The sequence below is a fragment of the Pongo abelii genome, chromosome 19 (assembly GCF_028885655.2).
Source record: "Pongo abelii isolate AG06213 chromosome 19, NHGRI_mPonAbe1-v2.0_pri, whole genome shotgun sequence".
Taxonomy (NCBI): Eukaryota; Metazoa; Chordata; class Mammalia; order Primates; family Hominidae; genus Pongo; species Pongo abelii.
In genome coordinates, this window is record NC_072004.2 from 60,151,112 (window position 1) to 60,173,127 (window position 22,016).

A 22,016-nucleotide genomic window follows, 5' to 3' on the forward strand; every position below is an offset into this window, starting at 1 on the left:
AATATAAGAATTCTAAGAATTCTGGATATATATCTAGAATATATATATATATATATGTACATACAGAGGGAGAGAGATTTGGATCTAGAGCTATAGATATATGTGTGTGTATATATATACACATTTATTTATAAATATGTGTATCATTTATCATTTAGAAATTTATCATTTATAAATGATCAATGAATTAGTCACCAAACTAAATTCTTTTGTTAGTTGTATTAGTTTTTAAGTTGTTCTCCTCAGTTTTCTAAATAGACAATCATATTGTTAAGGAGAAAAAAGGAGATAAGTTTACCATGGCTTTTCTAATAGCTGTACCAGTCATTTTTCTTTTCCATGCTATTAAATGAGCTGGGCTGAAACAAAGGTTTTCATAAGGTCTCAGCAGGTGCTCCTGGTGTCTTTGTAGGAGGTAGGGTAAACTAGCAGGTACAGAGCTCTAGGCTCTCTCATCTTTGCTTTACAAATAAAAGCTAAGTTGTTGGTTTTCTGCATTCGGACTCTGAAGAAGTGTTTATGAGAGGCAAAGGTTTTTGTTTATTTATTTTTGTAGAGATGAGGATCTCGCTGTGTTGCCTAGGCTGGTCTCAAACTCCAGCCCTCAAGCCATCCTCCCATCTTGGCTTTCCAAACTGCTGGCATTACTGGCATCGCACCTGGCCAGAGAGGCAAAGGGTTCTTCTGATAAAAACAAACTTGACAATCACTGGGCTAGAACTCCCAAGCAATATAAACAGCAGTATTGCAGTCTTTCTTGTCTTTTTAAAAACTACCATTTAGGCTGGGCACAGTGGCTTACGCCTGTAATCCCAGCACTATGGGAGGCCGAGGAGGGCGGATCACGAGGTCAGAAGTTTGAGACCAGCCTGGCCAACATGGTGAAACCCCATCTCTACTAAAGATACAAAAAATTAGCCAGGCATGGTAATGCGTGCCTGTAGTCCCTCCCAGCTACTCAGGGGGCTGAGGCAGGAGAATCGCTTGAACCCAGGAGGCGGAAGTTGTAATGAGCTGAGATCGCGCCATTGCACTCCAGCCTGGGTGACAGGGTTAGACTCCATCTCAAAAAAAAACAAAAACAAACACAAAACAAGAAACTAAAAAGTACCATTTATTAACTGTATAATATGTGTCAGTGACTATGCTCAGTACTTAAAAGTATATTATCTCACTACAAACCCAATGAATTAAGTATCAATATTTCCATTTCCATTTAACAGATGGTTTAAGAAGACTAAAGGACATCTCTACAGATATACAGAAAGTAAATATTACAAATGGGATTCAAATCCAGATCCCTCTATTCCAAGGCATTTCTCATAACCACCAAGCCAAATAAAAGCATCTTTTTGGGGATTTTAAAAATGCTTTTTTGTGCCAGGCACAGTGGCTCAGGTCTAAGTCCCAGCTATTTGGGAGGCTGAGGCAGGAGGATCACTTGAGCCCAGGAATTGGAGGTTATAATGAGTTATGCTTGTGCCAGCGTGGGTGAGAGAGTGAAACCCATCTCTAAATATATAAAATTAAATTTAAAACTAAAAAATCTTTTTTTCCTTTAACATTTTGAAGATGGACTCATTGTATATTTCAAAAATGGCCACAACAGTGTTTCTCTTCCCACATAATCTCTTATATGACTTTAATACTCCTCTCACCAAGAGGTAGAGCCTGTGTCCCTTCACCTTAAGTTGGAGAAGACTTCTGACTACATCAGAAGTGATGTTCTGTGACCTCCAAGACTTGGTCATAAAAGATGAAACAGCTTCCTGTTTCTTTTGGAGCTCTCTCAGAACCCAGACATCATGCCACTCCCTCCCTAAAACTCTCCAATGACTTGACAGTGCATTAAATACAATTCAAACTTCTTGCCTACAAAGTCAGAACTCGGACATCATTTTAGAACCCAAAACCCAGACACCATCCCAGGAGGGAGCCCAAGCATTTTGGGAAGAGGATGTCTTGGAGGACATCTAAAGGGCCTGACCAACAGCCTGGCCTCAACAGCTCTGGAGCCTGAGCTCCCCAGCCGCAGTTAGCACCAACTTGCCAATCATATCAAGGCATCCTCTTGAAAGCAGATCCTCCTACCCACCCGTCCAACCCTGTTGGGCTGCCCCAGCTATCTGCTATCTGGAGCAGAGATGAGCTGTCACCACTGAGCCTGGGCTAAATTACAGATTCACGGCAAAATAAATAACTATTATTCTTTTAAGCCACTGATATTTGGGGTTGTTTATTATGCAGGAATAGATAACTGAAACAGAAGACATCCATCCTATATGACTGTCTTTCAAAAGAAGGAACATTAGGAATGAAGAAATGAAATTATTAAAAAAAAAGAGAAAATCTTATTAATACTTACCTTTAGGTTTTGAATAGATATATCATGTATGTTAGTATAAAGAAAAAAATTATTGCTGACTTTCTCTGTGTAAAATAAATATAGTAAGTTTATACTTCCTCTCACTAACATCTGCCATTTCCTGGATTTGCTTATACCTTGGAATAAAAATCTGGATTAGTATTATTGTGGTTTAAAACATGCCTGTTCTCTGTAAAGAATATATTTTTACATTTGTAAAATGTTTTTAAAGCATGACTTTATTGCTTACTTTGAGTACTTGTAAACTACATCTTCACTATTCATAAGCTCCTAATTTGATTTCACGCTCAAAATTCTGTAAACAGTGACTGCTTGGCATTCAGCTTTGGGGAAAATGGCTTGACTTCTATTCCCTTATAGAATACATGAGGCTTTTAAAGCCTTGATTCTTTTTATTTTTTATATTTATTTATTTATTTATTTTTGAGACGGAGTCTCGCTCTGTCTCCCAGGCTGGAGCGCAGTGGTGATCTCAGATCACTGCAAGTTCCGCCTCCGGGGTTCATGCCATTCTCCTGCCTCAGCCTCCCGAGGAGCTGGGATTACAGTCGCGCACCACCTCGCCCGGCTAATTTTTTGTATTTTTAGTAGAAACGGGGTTTCTCCGTGTTAGCCAGGATGATCTCGATCTCCTGACCTTGTGATCTGCCCTCCTCGGCCTCCCAAAGAGCTGGGATTACAGGCGTAAAGCCTTGATTCTCATAGAAAGTTTTGTCTTTTATATTCAGGAATTTTGCCTGGATATATCTAGAAATGTGGGGATATTTTTTCCATTTCTTTTCAGTTAATCTTTTTAAGTATCAAATTTAAATATTTCTTTGGCTCAAAATGTTCTCCTTCTATTGTTTTCACCTTTGCTTGTGTTCTTTCAGTTCCATTATATTCTCTGGAATTTCTACTTTGCATAGACTAAATCCCTTGTATTAGGAGTCCTTATTTCTTATCTTTTTCTCTCATTATTTTTATGTTTTGAGATTTTACCTTCTTCATGACTGCCAACTCTCATTTTTGGAGGTGAAAAGTCTTCTTGAATTTTATTGAGAAAAAAATTTACATCTTTACAAAATGTTCACTATTGTGTGCACACTAAATGTGCACTAATACTGCATATTTGGATGCAATTAGTAGGAAAGAATAAGCAGTATAGGAAACGGAATGAGGCAGAAATATTTAACAAAAGAGTGTGTATATTGAGATATCTGTCATTTGTAGCCCCTGAGATTAATTATTATCACTATTGGCCCTAGCTTCTATCATATATTCATGGAGAAGATGAGACATGAGAGGAAATTTTTAAAAAAAACAACAAGAAAAGCTGGAAGCAGACTTAATGTGTGCCCACAAAGATATTGTGGGACATCCTTGCAATGGAACACGATGTAGCCATTTCTGATTATCCATTTATTGACATGGAAAGAGTTTGCCATGGATGGTTAATACAAAAAGAGAAAGTTTATACGAATTATGTACAAAATATATAATCCTATTTTTATAAGAAAAATAATGTACATATTATGTAGAGAAGATAGAGTGAAGATACAAAAAATATTGGTAGTTCTATTGAAGGTGGAGTTGATGTGATTTTTATTTTTTACTTAGGTTTATCTATATTATCTCATTTTTTACATTATAGCTAGGTTTTTCTGGTGCCACTAAAAAAAGAAAAAAAGACAACATGATTCTTTAAAGCAATCATTTGTGTTTTAATGACTTTCAGGCATAGGCTGGGGAAAATTGCTTTTTTTGGTTCAAAACAGTTAAATTTGCCAATTTAATACAGACTTGCAGTCGGTAGTCGGTAGAGGGCGCAGAAGAGAGAAGGAAGTGAGTGGGTAAAGTTGGTGTGTAGCTGGATTGAAAGGTTTCCTAACACTTAAAGGTTATTTTTATTTCCTTTTCACTCATTTATCCAAGAACATTTCTGAAAGATCATAGAAGCATAATTTCAGTTTGGCTATCACATCATGAAATGTTTGGCATTATTTTATAGGGAGAGTCAAAACATATACTTTTAGTGGGTATAGGGAACTAAAAATAATTCAGTGTCTAGTTTATGCCAGGCACTGACATATACTTTATACACTGAAGTCTCCTATTGAAAATTTATTTTGAAAACTTTAATCGTAGGTTATAAACAGATTAACACAGCCTTGAGAAGGATTTTTTTCAAAGGAGAGCAAATGATGTATTAAGGTTAATGGGTACTATGAGTTGGCTGTGTCCCCACCCAAATTTCATCTTGAATTGTGGTTCCCATAATCCTCTCATGTCCTGGGAGGAACCACGTGGAGATAATTGAATCATGGGAGCAGTTTCCCCCATCCTGTTCTCATAATAGTGAGTTAGTTCTCATGAGATCTGATGGTTTTATATGGAGCTTCCCCCTTCGCTGAGCATTCATTCTTCTCCTTGATGCTGCCGTGTGAAAAAAGACACGTTTGCTTCCCCTTCCACCATGATTGCAAGTTTCCTGAGGCCTCCCCAGTCATGCTGAACTGTGAGTCAATAAAACCTCTTTCCTTTATAAATTGCCCAGTCTCGGATATGTCTTCATTAGCAGCGTGAGAACAGACTAATACAATGAGCTAAAAAGGAAATATTTAAATAAGAATTTCCATGCCTTTAGGAAAAATATAGCAAAACGCACATTGAAAAATTTTTTCAAAGTGAACATACTTTACTGGATAATATGGAAAACTGACTCGATTCTGATATAGTCAACAATAATTAAGTAGTTCTCATGTTGTGTTCTTCCACAATAAAATTTTAAAATAAATAAATAGATGTACCATAGTAAATCTAAACAGGGATATATATCCTCCCATAGCTAACTATATGCAAAAAATAAAAACTTGTTAATTACCCTAAACCTTGTGCTGCTTGTAAAAACAGATACATAGAACTCAGTGTTTTAAAAACAACATCTATCACCTCTTTCAGATGAAACATCTCCAAAGCCTATACTAAAAGGAACTTATTATTTTAAGCTTAAAAGAGGGGACCATGAAGTATAGGAAAGACTGGAAAATAAAGATTAGTTGTGATACACTGAAAAGATAACAGAATGATTCAGGTTGCCTTTTGAGATGATTAGAAATGCAAAGAAAATGGTAACGAGTAAGTCACTTAACCTCTTCAGGTTTCAATATTCCCAAGTCTAAAGTGAAAGAGCTAGATTAGATAATTTCCAAGCCTTCTTGCTGCACTATCAATATATGTGTTTAGGACTTTTGGACACGTTTGTAGAGAATGTTACAGTTTTTAAGTGCTTTTGTACTCTAAGTGTTTGGGGAAGGAAATGGTTAAGAAGAAAGCCTGGCCAGCTGCAGCTGGTGGGGGGTGGGGGTTGATGGTGGTGCAGGGAGAAGCACAGTCCACATTTCCATGCAACAGAGGTCCTTCTTAGCTGAACACAATCTGGAAGCTAATTATTTCTGTAAAAGTAGGGAGAGTGATACTGTATATAAATCAGCTTACCACAGTGCTGGGATAGGACGGAGGCAACAGTGGTGGAATGGCCAAAGTATAAAAGGAAGTCATAAAATAATCAGAGAGACAGAGAGAGAACGAGAGAGAGAGATGAGAGAGAGAGAGAGAGAGACAGAGATACAGAGAGACTGAAAGAGACAGAGAAAGAGACAATGAGAAAGAGACAAAGCTCTTCTTGAAGGTAATAAATAATAGGAGAGGCATCCCAATGCAAAACCTGCTAATTTCCTATAACTGATATTAAGAGTCAGGAAGCAAGGAAGCAGCTGGCTGTCCTAGCACAGAGCAGAAAGGAACGAGGACAGAAGAGGGTGCAAAGAATGGGATTGGCAGTTCCTCAAGGACAGAAAATCAGACAAGTTTGTAGCAGAGAAGGCTCCTTTAGGCCTGGTTGAGTCTTTAGCAGGAGGCATAACAGATACGGATGACAGCGTTTGACCTTTAGGAGAGTCATGGTGTGCTGTACAGCATTACGTTAAGAGAACTCTTTTAACAATTATGTTGGTCTCATTCCATACTGGAGGTTCAATCATTTTCCATAAGATTTGTCACATTTATAATGTTCTGCATTAACGAAATCCTCCAGCTATTGTTAAAGTGGATGATATTGTGTGGGTGGCCCTGAACTTTCAATGTTATCCAGAGAAGGCAAACGTGAGAGCAGCAACCTTTAGGTCACATTACTATAACCAGGCTTCTTCCTGCACTTTATACTTTCCCATACCTGCATAATGACCCAAATATGCAAGGAGGGCACTATTAACCCCCTTTTTCCAAATAAGGGAAACTGAGGCACGGAGCTGTTAACTTATTTCTCCACAGTCACAACATTGCAAGCAGTAGAGCCAACCAAGATTGGCTAGGGTTTCTGACATCTAGTCCATCAATAAGGTTTTGCTCGAGAAATGTGTATTATATGTCTAACTATGCATTAGATGTTGTGCTTTAGTGCAAGAGACACAAAGATTAGTTTTGTACACTCGTTACTCTTGAGAAACTCTCAGTCTTTTAGATTAGAGAAGATAAACAAGCAAACAGCCACTTTCCACACTATTTTTTGAGGGCTATGATACATGTAATCACAGAGCAGTATTTTCAGCCAGGAACATTTTCACGCCAGGGTGATTTGGCAATGTCTGAAGACATTTGTGGTTGTCACAACTGTGCAGGAGAGCAGGGGTTGCTACTGGCAAAGAGTGGGTATAGGCCAGAGATGCTGCTAAACATTCTGCAATGAACAGGACAGCTCCTCACAAAAAATAATTATCCAGCCCCAAATGTCAAAAGTACTCAGATTGAGAAACACTGGCATAAACATTACGGGAACATGGGGGAAGGGACCTCAAGCTGCCTAGTCTGAAAATAGAGGAGGACTTACCAGGGAAGGTGTCTAGAAGCAGGTGATGCTTGAGGTAGTCATGAAAAGATGAGTAGACATCATCTTGAGCCTCCAAGAGTAGGGACCAACAAAGCATGACAGACATAAAATAATGTGCTGTTTGTGATTTGTAATTTGATCCAAGCTGGAGCTGAGGCTGGAAAGAAAGGGAGAGGCCAGCTCATGGGAAGACTTGTGTGTCATGCAGAGATTCTAGACCTCAGATGAGGGGGAATCATGGATGGGTTTTAAAGAGGGGTGAGGCAGGATTTGCAAACTTGATAGCTTGCTGTATTAGCATCAAGCAGAGGATCACAAACTTCATGTGGGTGCAGATAAAAAACACAAGTTTCTGACCTTTCGACACACACACACACACACACACACACACACACACTATCCTGATGCAGTAATGTAGTAGGTCTGGGGTGGAGCCCAGAAACCTGTATTTTTTCCAAGCACCCTGTGTGATTCTGAGGCAGGTAGCACAAATCCTCCCTGGTATACAGGACATATTTGACAGTGGTAAGATTGTAACCTTAGCAAAAAGAAAATAAGAAAATTTGGAGAAGAGAGGAATATACAGTGTTACATTTTTCTCTGCTTATGAGAACTGTGGAATAAAGGAATCCACTGCACTGATGGAAGTCACAAAGCAGCACAGCAGCTTCTTTCTGGATTCCGTGGGCTGGGAAGGGAGGTGCTCTAAGGAAATGCACAATCCATGTGATCAGAGCACACCCTCTTGGCAGCCTCAGGGGAGCCCAGTTGCTTCTACAAAACCTGTCAAAGTCCTCTGTCCAAAAGCCTTGTTGGTCCGGCGGTACCTGCTTCCTGTTCCCAGAGAGATTCACCCTTGGGCTTTCCTATCAGTCTTCCCTAAAGTTGGCTGCTCCTGTGTCCTGTCACATAAAACTGTGAACCGAGGTCTCCGACTTACGTCATGTCAGTCACAGCAGGGTGAGGCTCCACAAGTGTGAGTTCTGGCCCCTGCTGCTTTCCTTTCAAATGCAGTTTACAGTTTATTATGGTATTGGACACCCCATGCTCCTTACTGCATTGGCTTTGGGTAAGAAAGAGTGAAAATTAGTGTGCAAATGTGAAAACCTAGAATTTCTGATCGGGACTGAAGAAAACCTTTGTGCTGCAGTCAGTCCCTGAGCCAGACGCCTGTGACTCTCTTCACATGGAAATAGATGAATATCCACAGTAAAAGGTCAGTGGCTTTGCTGACAGATGTTGCATCAGGGAATATTTTTTTTAAAAAGAGGCTTCCTACAGCTGTTCTGGTAGCTTGGGTAGTAGTGTTAGCTATTTCCCCAAGTTGTCTTGTATCAGTTCTCTGATATTCTGAGCCCAGATAGGATTTTTTTTTTCTAAGAAAAGAATAATAAAGTATCTACAGATGGAATCCTGAGATCTGACAATAGGGCACTCAGAAGTTGGGTGACTTGCCCAAGCCACAAAGAGGAAAAGAATGAAACTCAAGTTTCTCGACTTTCAGTTAATGGCTAATTTTAATCGCACAACAATATTGGAGAGTCGGAAATGTTCATTTTATTGTGGAAGCGATCCAAAACCTCACGCTATAACCTAGATTCTAGAAAAAAGATGATCAAGCCCTATTAGCGCTGTAAAAAAAAGGTAATCAAGCCCTATCAGTGCTGTAAAGAAAGTTTTGCAAACTAAGTTAAACTTAGAAAATAAATAGCAAGAAATAAATCAGGGAAGCAAGGTTTCCCTGAGACTACTGAGTCCATCATACTGGACGTCATCCAAAGTTATCAACAGCAGATTCATTAACTGGGTACAAATGTACAGTTGGAATTCAAAGTAGACTCGGTGCCCTTCTGTGTGCCCTGATGGAAGAAACATCATGTTCTCATTCTGGGGCTGTGTACTCTCTGGGGATCATTGGTTTTACCAAGTTTTTACGTGCTTTTTCAAAGACAATAATGCCTGTTTCCTGTATAGTTTATTTAAGTAAACAAGAAGGAGACAGCAAACTTCTGTCTCCTTTACAAAATGAGACTTTAAAAATTTTATCTAAAGAAAGAGAGCAAGAGATCTGTTCTCTGCATTGTTCCATAAGATAAGTTCATAAGATAAACAGTTCTATTTTGAACTCAGTTTAGCTGGGCAAATTGTTCTGTTTCCTACTACCCACACACATCGTGAATATCAAAGACTTTTTAAGAGGATAAAAATGCTCCCAAAAGATTTGTTGAGCTAGTTCTATCCTCAATTAATATAACACTACAGAGGTATAATATCCCACTACTGTGGGAAGGCAATGGTATCTTTTTTTTTTCTGGTGAAGCAATCATTTTAAAACCCAAGAGATCATTTGAAGGCAAGTTTACTGCTTATGAGCTACAGAAAGCATGCCATCGTTTGAACACAGAAACAATATTCCACAGGGATTAGGAAGACATGCTTTGGCATCAATCAGACTTTGGTTCTAGTCCTAGGCACCGTTTTCCAAATGTAATCGAATAATTATTATAATTACTATTCATTTATAAATTAATATTTATCATTATAATGATAAGGAATAATTAATGTACTTAGCACTAAATATCTGGGTACCTTAAAATAATCCATTTAAATAATTATCTAAGTTTTAAATTTACATCCGATTTCAATGTAGAGTCATTATTTTATTTATTCATTGACTTATTTGGCAATGACTTTCTAAGCATGCAAAGTTGATGATAATGTCCTTGAGGAACTGACAGATGATTTCCCAACCAACATGATCATGGTAAACCCCTCAACATAAAGGTTTGCTTCCATTGCATGAGGCCCAAAACAGGACATTTCAAAATAAATCTGTAGTGGATTTGGATTGCTATTTTTTTAAAGCATTCACTCATGGGGGCAACATAAAATTAGTTCTTAGTAAGGCAAAAGCGTTTCTCCATATGTGAAGTGGTGAGACAAGAACCTTCTATATATTCCTTCTTCATGAGTAGTACCTTAGAGTAGTAACCACTGGAGAAAATATTTTCATTACCAGAAAATATCTATGTAGTGCTTATTTTAAAATAATGTCTAACACTGTAAAAAAGAATTGCATAGTTATGTTCTTATTTTCAAGGAATTTAAAATTGAACGTATAATCAATAAATTCTTTGCGTATGGTCAGTAAAAATAAAGTCTCAAATTGGAATTCTTACATTTTTTTATTCCATGCAAAACATTAGCTATTCACATCCTATGCGTACATATCGTATGTGTGTCAGTAATTGTGTGTGTGTGCATATGCATATGGAATGAAGTGAATTATAAAATTATTCGTAACTTTACTGGAAATTTTATTTGTGAGCCTATGACAGAATTTTTTGACAGTTCACACAATGCATCATAACTTACTAGTTAGGCAGTAATGCCAACCTTCTCTAGCATTTGCCTCTCCACCGGAGACGTGAATAGCTATGCTAACAAAATTATCACATATTCCTCACCCCACATCTACTCCTTGTCCTGACCTATTTCTGCTCACAGCAACCTCAAGCTATTAATTACTTAGTTCAAAACCTTACAAACTCCTCTCCCTTGATAACTTTCCCCACTTGAAATTCATTGCTGAGTTTTGCTGATTCTACCATGGCAGTGATTTCCTATCTGTCCTCGTTTGCCAATATCAGGTGCCCATTGCCTCTTACCTGGACAATCACAGAGGCATCCCAACTGGTGTTTCAACCTGCTTTCCCTCTTCCCCATATTGACTTTCCCTAGGACATCCCAACACTCTATGAAGTCAGGCTACTGTTTATAATGCACAGAGATGACTGTGCAATCCTGTTCAAAACCACATTGCTCTCAAAATAAAGTCCAAACTCGCCATCGAGGCGATAATCCGACCATAAACTATTTCCGGTCTTATTTTGACTGCTCTCTGCCTGCCCTGTGCTCTTTAAAATTCTGCCAAACAAGCTACTCAGTGCTCTTTGCAGAAGACTTGCACTTTTCAAAGCTATGCTTGAATACAGGCTGTTTCTTCCACCTAGAATCATGTTCTTTCCTTTTCTATTTATAATGTGAAACGCCTGTGTGCCACAAAGATTCCAACCTCCACCACCCCCTACCCCCTACACACACACACCCCTGGGTCTGAATTGATTTCATCTTCCCTGGGCCTCCCACAGCCGTTTGTTATTCCTTCTAGAAAAGGATTACCCATGTTGGTGTCCCTGTGACTTTCCTGTTCTGGATGGTAAACTCCATGAAAGCAGAGACCATGCTTTGCCCACTGTTTTGCATCTGCTCAGCTAGAGCATTTAGCAAGTTCCTGGCACCCAAAGGAGCACAGGAACTAAAATGCTCCTCAAGGCAGAGGAATGGCCTGGGTGACTTTTGAAGTGGCCTGACTGCTATGGCATCTTCCACAGATTCCGCAGGTACCAGGTCTATGTCTGTCCTGGCCTCTAACCTACCCAAATCTGCTTAGTAATGCAGCTCTATTTTAATGCTCAGATGTATACAAGGAAAAATACATGGCTTAATCATTCTAGAAGCAGCAGGCACCCCTTTTCAGAACACTTTTCCCAAACTAAATCTAGTGAGAGTATATCACCCTGAACCAAAGAAAATGAGACTTAAGCTAAACTTAGGAAAATGTACATAATCTAATTTTAAAAATCAATTCCTCACAACACAACATAGAAGAAGAAGGAGGTACCTAGATTTGAAACCTGGCTCTGCCACTTTTTCTATAAATAAAATACAAATACCTGAGAGATGACTGTGTTATGGGTAGTGCATGTTAGATGCTTGTGTTAATGTGTCCCTTTCCTCTTCAAACTGAGCACATTGTGTGGGTCAGTTCGGAAGGAAGGAGCCCAGGTTCTGGAGTTAAACCCAGAAACAGGGCCAGTCTCTGAACCTCCATTTCTTTTTTTCCCCTCTCCATTTCTTTCTCAGCAAAATAGAGAATTAAAAAGTGATTTGTGAAAAATATCCTCCATGCTCCTCTTACCAAGCCTGCAACTTAAAACCTATGATTTAAACTGTACTTTCAATTATTTGGAGGAGGCCAGCACTGATGAGCCCATCCTGAGCCAGTCATTTTAAGGCCAGTGCTACCTAACTGGGACAAGGCTAATCCGGTCAGTAGGTATATTCTGCTCTGTGACTATGGAATGGGGAAAAGCTAACTGACCCTTACAGAGACACCATTGATTATCAGTTTTTAGGACACTTTACATGCTGCAAGGTGATTTCCAATTTCCAGTACCAGATTGGTGTCGAAGCCTAGAAATTGTACACTGATTAGGAGTCGACTGGGTGCCACACAATGTTTATGTACATCATTTTATGACCAACAAAAGTGATATTTGGCACCAGAGCCTAGGGGGAGATTTCTCCTGTAAACAGGCATCAAAGGGCTCCATGCTATCAGGTATAGGGAGGAGTGGCAAAGGGGTGAAGTCATTGTGATCCCTTCCCTTCTCCTCCCTGAAAAAAAAACAAGTATGGTGTGTTTCCTGCAAGCCCCAGAATATGTGACCCTTAGCTCACTCACTAAGGGAGGCTGACCCTAGGAGTGTGCATTTTACTTAGGAAAGAAAGTGTCAGCCCATTTTGAGGTAAATCTCGAAATTTGGGCTTCCTCATCTTTGGCCTCCAAAGAATAATGTACATAAACATAAAATGCTATGCAAAATTTATGGGGTTGTATCAAGATGACAGGAGTTTCGGTGTATATTCTGATTTTGAGACAAGAAAATCAATTCTCATCTGAGGCCAGAATGGTAATTAGTTATTGTTGAAGTGAGAGATTATTTACTCAGCTCTATTTTTTTATGTTTATGTGACCTTTCATAGTTACTCAGAACAAAATGGGGTAAGAGAATGGAGATTGTAATGTGCATCTAAAAGATGTATGTTTCCCTTTCTATATTCAAATGGATCTTATGAGATTCCCATACCTAGAAATTGACCACCAATTAGTAAAATACAGATTTATATCTAAGGCACATTCATTGTTCCTCTTGGTACTATCAGAGCTCTCTATTTAACGTCCTAGACCTCAAAGAAAAGTGCTTTGGAGGAGAAAAAAAGAAAAGGGGGAATAATAACATGACCTGCTATCCAAAATGAACACAGAAGCACAGATCACTTTCCAAAATGTCCATGATTTCAGAACATAAATGCAGGCACACCCTTAAAAGAAGCATTAGAGAGGAGAAAACCTGGCCAGCTTCCCAAATCTCCCTGCATCCAATTGGACTGGGTGATGACTGAGATCAAAGGCATGTGGTGATTGGACAAAAGGCCAAGAGGAACTGGCATCCTCAAGGCTGCTGGAAATTAGCCAGCTCAAACACACCAAACAAAAGCAAATTGGAAATAAAGACAGGCGAGTAATCAAATGCACATGGGGGCATGCTTCACAAAATGCAAACTTCATGTGTTCCTAGAGGAGAAATTGCCAGGTCTTCAACAGCATAAACTCAATGGGAAAATCAAAACATCACCTTTTGCAACCTTAGAGCCTGAATCTTTGGCTTCCACTTTAGGGAAATGGGCAAAATGACCTCTTTGTCATAGTACCCACCATGTTCCCTGCCCTCATCCACTTCCAGACCCCTCTCCCCTAAGTAACTTTGTCTTTCATTTTGTTTCTAAAAAAAAAAAATGAGATTTTTGCAATTTGGGGCATTCTCTCTGGAACAGCAAATGTTCCCAGCTCTGCCGTTTACAATGCCTTTGGTGGAAGGTCACCTCGGAGGTGTGATTTTTCAGTATAACATAAATTCTATGGTGCCTTGACATCCTCTGATGAAGAGCACCAATAGGACCACTCCTCTGACATTAGGGAGAGGGTCCACTCAGGCACCAAATGCCATTTTCACCACTAATCCTTATCTTCCTTGTACTCCTTTTATTACCTGCATGTTATGGTGAAAGAGGATAGTTTATGGTCCCCTTCCCCTACATACACACTTTCCAACCCCATACTCCCTTGGAAATGTAGAGCAAAGATTACAAATTCTTTTCTGCAGGTTCTGATTCACAGAGGGAGAGCATCAGAACGGGGGCTTTGGATAGGAAAAACCTTGCAAATTAGTGCCTGAATAAAGATTTAAAAAGAGAAAAGTGAAGGAAGATATTCTTCTCGAACTTGATGCCTTTTCTCTCTCTCTCTCTATAAATATATATACACACGCACACACACACACATATATGGGTTACATTTTCATGGAGGACAACAGAGTAAAATCCAGCAGCATTTAAGGGATTTCCTCTCACCAAATTGTCTCCGGTCCCTTAATTGTGTTTAAGCCTTGCTGAGTACTTTGTTTACGGTCCCTAATGTGGTGATTTGCATCCCCCTCTCTGGGTTGCTCTTGGCAGGGCAGGCAGCTGTCTCAGTCTAACTCTGGCTGGGAAAGGTAAGGATCTTTGCTTTGCTTTTTGAAAGATCTGGGGAGGAAATGTTGAATGTCTATGGGGGTTAGGGGCATAGATATAATTCATGCATTGGAGGCTTTGAGAAAAGTTCTCCAAACTTAAAGGAGTCTCCTAAAGCCATGTGCTTTAGAAAGAACTAGAGAGATTTCCTCTTCTTTGTGAAAATAGAGGGCTCGCAGAAATAGGGCTGGTTGCGTTGTGGATGAAATTTTGCATTTGGGGCCAGGTGTCCCCAAAGGATGCCCAAGGGTGTTTAATACCTTGTAGACACAGAGTGGAAGGAGGAATAAACATTCAGAAACAACAGGCATAGATCACTAGGAATTCTCTTTGAATTTCAATTTGAAGAGTAAAGTCAGTTAAAGCTGCGTGTGTCAGTGGTTAGGATGACAGGCTTCTATTCTTCTGATACAATGTCTGCTTTATACCAAAACTTTCTACCTCTTTGAATTTAACATACAAATCATCAGTTGTCTACTCAGAGTCTACAGATGTGTACCTGTGTATCAAGGCAGGTGCACACACCCTGTGGAGGAGCATTTGTGTGAATGAGGCACCTGAGCCTGTCAAGGTTGAAGAAAGCTTTGGTATTGGAAGTGATGACAGAGTCATGCTCCCAGGGCACAGACACACTCACTGTGCCTCATTATAGACTCAGTCAAGGGCTTACCATAAAAAAAGGTGCCATTGTCCTCTCTCTAGAAGTCCAATGTTTGTACCTTTAGCTTTGGTAACAGGAAAGCATGCTTTTCAACAGAATAAGGTGATATTCAGAGCTTCAGTGCAGTTATTGGGCTATCTTGCAGGCAAAGTGGTACTAGAAAATAGAGAGGAATTGCCCTCAAGGGCCAGAGTTTGCAGGTGAGAAGACAGCTCTGTTAAGGAGCTTCTCAAGAACCTCCATTGCACGTAGCCAGTGGCCCCCATCGCATCATCTTCTGGGGGCAACTTTGGCAAGTTCTGAAATGCCCTGCTTCTAAGTATTCCTGACCCTCAACACCAAGTGACAGTACTCCTCAGGCATGAAAGCTGTCTCTTTAGGTCTGACATTTTTAAAGTGTGAGGATCATGGTGACCAAGGCCTCCAGGTACTTGCTGTGACTCCCCCAAACCTCAGGGACTTTTCAACTTTATTTTTTATAAGGACATAACCCTCTCTCTGGCTTTCATTTCAGAATAAACAACTTCTGGTCCCTCTCTTTTTGTAACAAGTCATCAGGGTATTGCTACAAGGCAAGGCTGGAGAGAGTGTGCTGTGGTAGAGGAGAGGCGAGATGTTTGAGAACATCCAAGCCCTTTGCCAGCTATTAGAGAAATCTAACAATTTGAGAGAAAGATGGAAAACAAATCTCTTCCAAGAGTTAATTTGGATTTGTGGTTCACAGTATTAATTAGAAGGGGTTATTAACACTTGTGCAGATGAAAAAATGGAGGATGTAAACTTTTAACTACAAAGTGTAGGATGAGCTCCCAGTATTATCTTTTCTCCTCAAAAAGACAATCTTGGGCTTTATATATTTCAAGGTTTTAAAAATTTCAGTTTGTCTGTAAGAAAGCATAAACCTATAAAGTCACTTATAGGTTTATGGGGTGGGAAATAGATGTTTAACTTTATTGTTTGAGTGTATTATGTGTCAAGTTGTACATGTTTGAATGTTTAAAATACCTTGATCCTTAAAGTGGGCCAAGGAACAGAGGTCTCAACATAGGTAGAGAGCTTGTTACAGACTTACTGAATCAGAATCTAAATTTAACAATCTCCCCAAATGATATATATATCCATTAAAGATTAGGGTTCAAACCAAGGGTTTCTCTGTTACTGGGTGATCTTTGTTAAATTACTTAACCTCTCTGAGCCTGTTTCCTCATTTATGAACTAGTGAGAATTAATGTTAATATGTGACATTTCTTAATATTGTGCCATGTCCAGAGTAGGTGCTCTAAAAATGGTAGCAATTATCATGATGATGATAATCTTGGTGCTGCTAAAGTTACCTCCTTGCAAAAGCAGTAAACAATCATGTCTAAATCAATATAACTGGCTTTCCCCCTTAACCACAAACATTTGTGCCTCCTGCCCTCATTCCTAAATGAATTAACCCTGAACAAGTGGGGTTTTAAGCTTCAGATGACTATCACGCACGTATAAAGAATAATGGGAAAACCTAGGAACATGGGGTTTTGCTGGCTTAGAGACTGAATTCAGCTGCCTGATGACTTCACAGCTGTTTCTGCCACCCTAGAGTGTCTGTCCCCTCAGCTCTGTCCCCTCAGCCGGGTCTGCAACGCTGACTCTGGGATTTTCTTATAAAAATGCCTGATGGACAGGAGGAAGATCTGGAGGTCGGCGGGGGGAAAAAATGAGTCATTCAAATTCACAAAGCAGTCCGCTTAGTAAATGCTGCAAGAGAAAAGTAAAAGCTGGCTCCTGTCTCTGGGGAATCTGTAGAAATGATTCGGACTTATCATGTCACTGAGCAAAGTTGGGGGAAGCCAAAACTCAGAATCTGCTGGCAAGGAAAAGAACGAAGGGAAAAAAAAAAATGTTAGGGAGCGGCAAACCCGAGGGGGAGGGAATAAAAAGAGAGAGGGAGGGAAAGACAAGCGTCATTTAGGAACAGAGGTAGCCTGAAAGAAGCAGGAACTCCAGGATCCCAAACCAGATCAGACCCTATAGTAAAATATTTTTACATCTTTTCCTTTCCCCAGAAGAGATCCCTAACCTATTGTTTTATTGACAGCCTTGCTGTTAGAGGCTCTTTCCCAGAAGTTGGACGAAGAGGCTCAAGCGTTGCTGTTTCTTCTTTTTCAAGTCAAGTGGTTACTCTGGTAATGGATTGCCTCTCTCCGAGGTGAGTGTAAGTAATTTGGGGACAGATCTTGATTTTCAGGTTAGCTCAATCTCAGCTTTGGGGTGAAGATTTTTTTTCAGACATAATCTCAAATATCTTTTAACTGGCCTCACCAGAAGTTAGGGTGCCATTGGACAACAGTGATTAATTAATTTGGTGATTCAAAATGACATGTGAGTAGGCAGCTCTAAGATTTAGTTTCATTGCTCAGGGAGTGATATTTTGACTTTCCAGAGCAGGGAAGAAGCAATGAGGTTTGATTTGGAGTTGAATTTGTTTTCAGTGGATGCTTAATATATTTAAAGTATGAATCCCATTGAAATGATCTCAAGTATCTTTCTTTAAACTTGTTCAGTAACTACAACGGCTCAACTGTGTAGCAGCTAGACAGCTTTTTGAGAATGGAAGGCAGTGACTCAACCATGTCTGAGCAGCAGACGAGTTTTCACTGATTTCTCGTAGACAGCATTTCAAGCAGATACTTTTGATCAAAAGTCTCAAGCTTTGTCCTGAAATGTTCAGGTACAAAATACTTAGAAAGGGTCATTGCAGCAAGTTTTATACACAAAGGCATGGAGGAAAATGAAGGTTGTGAAATTTTCCTGAAAACCTAGCATGCTTATTTGTTTCTGCATGTTGTAGTATACATAATATCGAAATTTTGTGTTGAGCTTAATAGAAAATTTGTGAATTGACAGCTAATTACTCAAATAATTGATTTTATTTTTGCCAGGAGAAAGCACAAAATTATATCTTATGAAGGGGTTGAATTTTTTTTCTTATTTTTTCTCTTTTATAGCAGATTGGAAGATATTGTTACATTTCAGACCACAAATCCCCACCTCATTGTCAATTAATTTTTTGCTGAACTGTCCACATGAAATGGGTAATAAAAAGATCCCAGGGAGCAGGTTGCACTGTGTTTAATAGTAACACAATAAAGATTTGTTGGCTGTCATTCAATGGAGAAGAACATCACTTGTTGCTGGCCACTTGCCTTGACATTGATTTTGTGGGCAGTCAATGGGTGATAGTTTGTAAAGAATGCATGTTATGCCCAGCAAGATTGGCGGAGTCTGAGTTGCTGTAAGTTCTGGGATTAATAGTACGAAATATTGTTTGTAATGTATTCTCCTCTGCAATGAGACCATCTTTGGATTAGGATTCAGGCATTTCTATGTATTCAGAGGAAGGAGAAGCAATAGACAAAGCAGAAAAGCTTGTAAAACATTTGTAGACCGCCAGGGTATATTAAACACTGTAAGTGCTTCCTGCTTTTTCTGTCTTCCCTTCATATGCATCTGCTTCATCTTATTTTTTGCCTAAATGCAAAGAGAATGCAACCAATTCAAAAAAAGAGTAAAGTTGCTTTTCACATGGATCTCTGCCTCCTGGAAAGGAGGTGCCTCCCCAGCTTTTCATTTCTGCTTACAGGGTTCATTCTGATACATATAGCTGACATCTCCTGTTATCTTCACAGCTTTCACCCTGGTGAGACTGTCCAGATCAGCCTGTAAACCCAGCTTAGAAGCACGTTGTAAAAATGACTGAAGAGCCCATCAAGGAGATCCTGGGAGCCCCAAAGGCTCACATGGCGGCGACGATGGAGAAGAGCCCCAAGAGTGAAGTTGTGGTCACCACAGTCCCCCTGGTCAGTGAGATTCAGTTGATGGCTGCTACAGGGGGTACCGAGCTCTCCTGCTACCGCTGCATCATCCCCTTCGCTGTGGTTGTCTTCATTGCCGGCATCGTGGTCACTGCAGTGGCTTACAGCTTCAATTCCCATGGGTCCATTATCTCCATCTTTGGCCTGGTTGTTCTGTCATCTGGACTTTTTTTACTAGCCTCCAGCGCCTTGTGCTGGAAAGTGAGACAAAGGAGCAAGAAAGCCAAGAGACGGGAGAGTCAGACAGCTCTCGTGGCAAATCAGAGAAGCTTGTTTGCTTGAGACTGAATACGACCAAATGGACCATTGGGCCTGGAAAACGTGCTCTGACTTTGTCACCCAATTCACCCAGAACCATGGTGGGAGAGAACAGACTTGGCATTGGAGCAGACTGGAAGAATGGGGGTGGGAGGGTGGAGGGGCTTCTCCTTTGTGAGGAATGACTCATGTCTTCTTTAACGACAAACTTAACCCTAAGGGCTATTTCTGAGACTGAAAAATCAGCTTTCTATTTACATTAAACACTTTGGGGGTCATGGGAGTGCATGGCATTAGACAGTATTTGGTTCACCCTGTAAAGTAGCCAAGAAAAGATGAGAAAATAACAAGATAGGCCTGGCACACTAGACATTTGCCTCCAAAAGAAATAACCTACAGTCTTAAGATGTATCATAAAAATGTTCTACCAAGGATCTAAATTACCTTGGGTTTCACATATGTCTATGAAATTCTGTGATAATTTTTTTCAATACATTGATTCACTGGCATCTGTTTTCATTTTTCACTTTTAATAACTCATCACTGGTGGTACTTTATCTTGAAGAGTAAACTAATATTTTTTATATTTTAACATTGGACAGTTTTAGCCAGTTGTAATGATGTATCAGAAGTAAAGCAAAACCCATTAAAGTTATAGCTAATAGATGCTGTTGGGGTTAAATTAATAGTAAAATAATCCAATATAGCACTTTTGATGATTTTTATATAAAAGTCAACTGTACATTTCATTCAGAATAATAAATACTTATTGCTGCTAAAACTTCTTAAATGGTTGTTTCTGCTATAGTTATTTCTATTGCAGTTCCAAATTGCCGTCTTCCCTTGTCTCATTTGCAAGTTCTCAACTGTATTTCTCTCAAATGGACAGGTTCCTTCTTCTTTACTGGAGGATTTTTGTTTTTATCATGTTGGTTTTTCATTACTTCTGAATAGTCTTAATTACGTTTACTAAATTCTAAAGGAGTTCTGTGCTATTATAATTAGGAAATCAATGTCTTTGGTCAGGAACTTTATAATGTGCTATTAAATGTTTATTACATTTTTGTGGAATCAGTTGTTAATTATTTGCTTAACACATATGCCAGCACAAACTATATGCCAGGCATAATGTAGATTCTCAGGTTTCTTACTCAGTTAGATCTAATACAATGCAAATAAAGTTACTGCTTGAATTCTTCAGTGGACATTGAGCTAGTCCACAGCTAGGACTCTACCCTGTAACTCCAGCCAGAAATACAGCTCATTCATGTAGTTTAAACCACCTTAAACTAGAATCAAAAGATAGGCATGAAGGTTTCTTAAAACTTGGAAAACAAAATCAGCCTAGCATAGCACACTCATTGGAAGTCTTTCTATCCAGAAACTTAATTAAACATGGCAGCAGCCCTGGGGCCCTTACTACTTACTCTCTCATGCTCAGGTAGTTTTGGTAAGTGGAAACACCCTAAAAATGACTTTGCAGGTCAGATGGTGTCACGTACAGATCAACATTCCTCCCAACCAAATGCAAGTTTAGGGGGCTGTGCTCATTTCAATGCAAGTGAGTCTGTGCCTTCACATGCCTCTTCTCTGCGCAAAGATACTCAAACCCCACCCCCCACCCCGTCGCCGCATTGCTGTATGAACAAATTACTCAGACAAGGTTCAAGATTCTCCAGTCTGATCCAAAAGGATGTGTCCAGTTTTCATGCTCACTCTAACCAAACCTCCTTATGAGTTAGCCAGAATAGACTATTCACCATTCTTGCACCCGACTCTGGTTTTCCTGCCTCTATGTCTGTCCAAACTTGTGTTTTCCCTCGCTTATAGTGCCATTGTTTCCTTGATTTTAATCTCCCCAAATCCTGTTTCTCATCAGCACTCAGCTCAAATGCTACCTCTTCCTGAAAGTCTTCCCTTTTACCTGAAAGTAAATGCACTTTCGTGAGTTCATCTTTTATTCTCTGATGGCACCTTTTATTTTCTGTCGTGTTGGTGGCATAAGTTTTATCCTTATTCCAAAGCTCCTTAGAGGTGTGTGATAGATCCTCTTTTTAACCCTAGTGAAATGCCTAACATAATGGCTTACGGAGATTAAGTACTCAATAAGTACCTAATTAAGGTGCTAAATGAGCCAAAGAATAAAAAATCAGAAAGTGAATGGTTTATCCAGAATTATAGTCCATTCTAATCTCGTTAAAGAAAAAAGTTTAGTTCTCATTTTTCCCCCAAAGAGGCCATCTCATTCTCTATTACACCTCCACTGTAAGCAGCAGTTGGAGGTGAATATTTACTCTCTATACTTCTCTAGCCTGACCTGGCCTTCAAAATGCTTGAAAAGCAAACTCATGAATTATTTCGGGCCACCAGGGGGCCCCATGCTGCTATTTGAGTCCCAAAAGAAACAGTTCTATGGAAAGATCTAAATTGTAATAACCAAAATGGGATCAAATCTCTCCTAGATGTGAGGAGTTGATGGAGATTCTCCATTTATCCCACCCTTACACACTTCCCTAAGCCACTTCACAGTGGCTATCTTGGGGTTCTGTTAGTACGGGAAAGACTTGC

General features: G+C 39.6%; 1 protein-coding gene across 2 annotated transcripts; it reads left to right on the forward strand.

Moving 5' to 3' along the window:
• The first annotated feature begins 8,058 nt into the window (after positions 1-8,058).
• Positions 8,059-20,519, forward strand: TMEM100 (transmembrane protein 100). Of its 2 annotated transcripts, XM_002827355.4 has the most exons (5): positions 8,059-8,469; positions 11,541-11,543; positions 12,190-12,368; positions 17,414-17,524; positions 19,005-20,519. In XM_002827355.4, exon 5 carries the CDS (start codon positions 19,068-19,070, stop codon positions 19,470-19,472), a length of 405 nt encoding a protein of 134 aa, XP_002827401.1. In that variant the 5' UTR covers positions 8,059-8,469; positions 11,541-11,543; positions 12,190-12,368; positions 17,414-17,524; positions 19,005-19,067; the 3' UTR covers positions 19,473-20,519. The 2 variants fall into 2 exon arrangements, 1 of the variants encoding a protein (XP_002827401.1); XR_008519636.2 differs by lacking the exons at positions 8,059-8,469; positions 11,541-11,543; positions 12,190-12,368 and adding an exon at positions 14,632-14,653 and having other exon boundaries at positions 19,005-20,517.
• Positions 20,520-22,016: the final 1,497 nt, after the last annotated feature.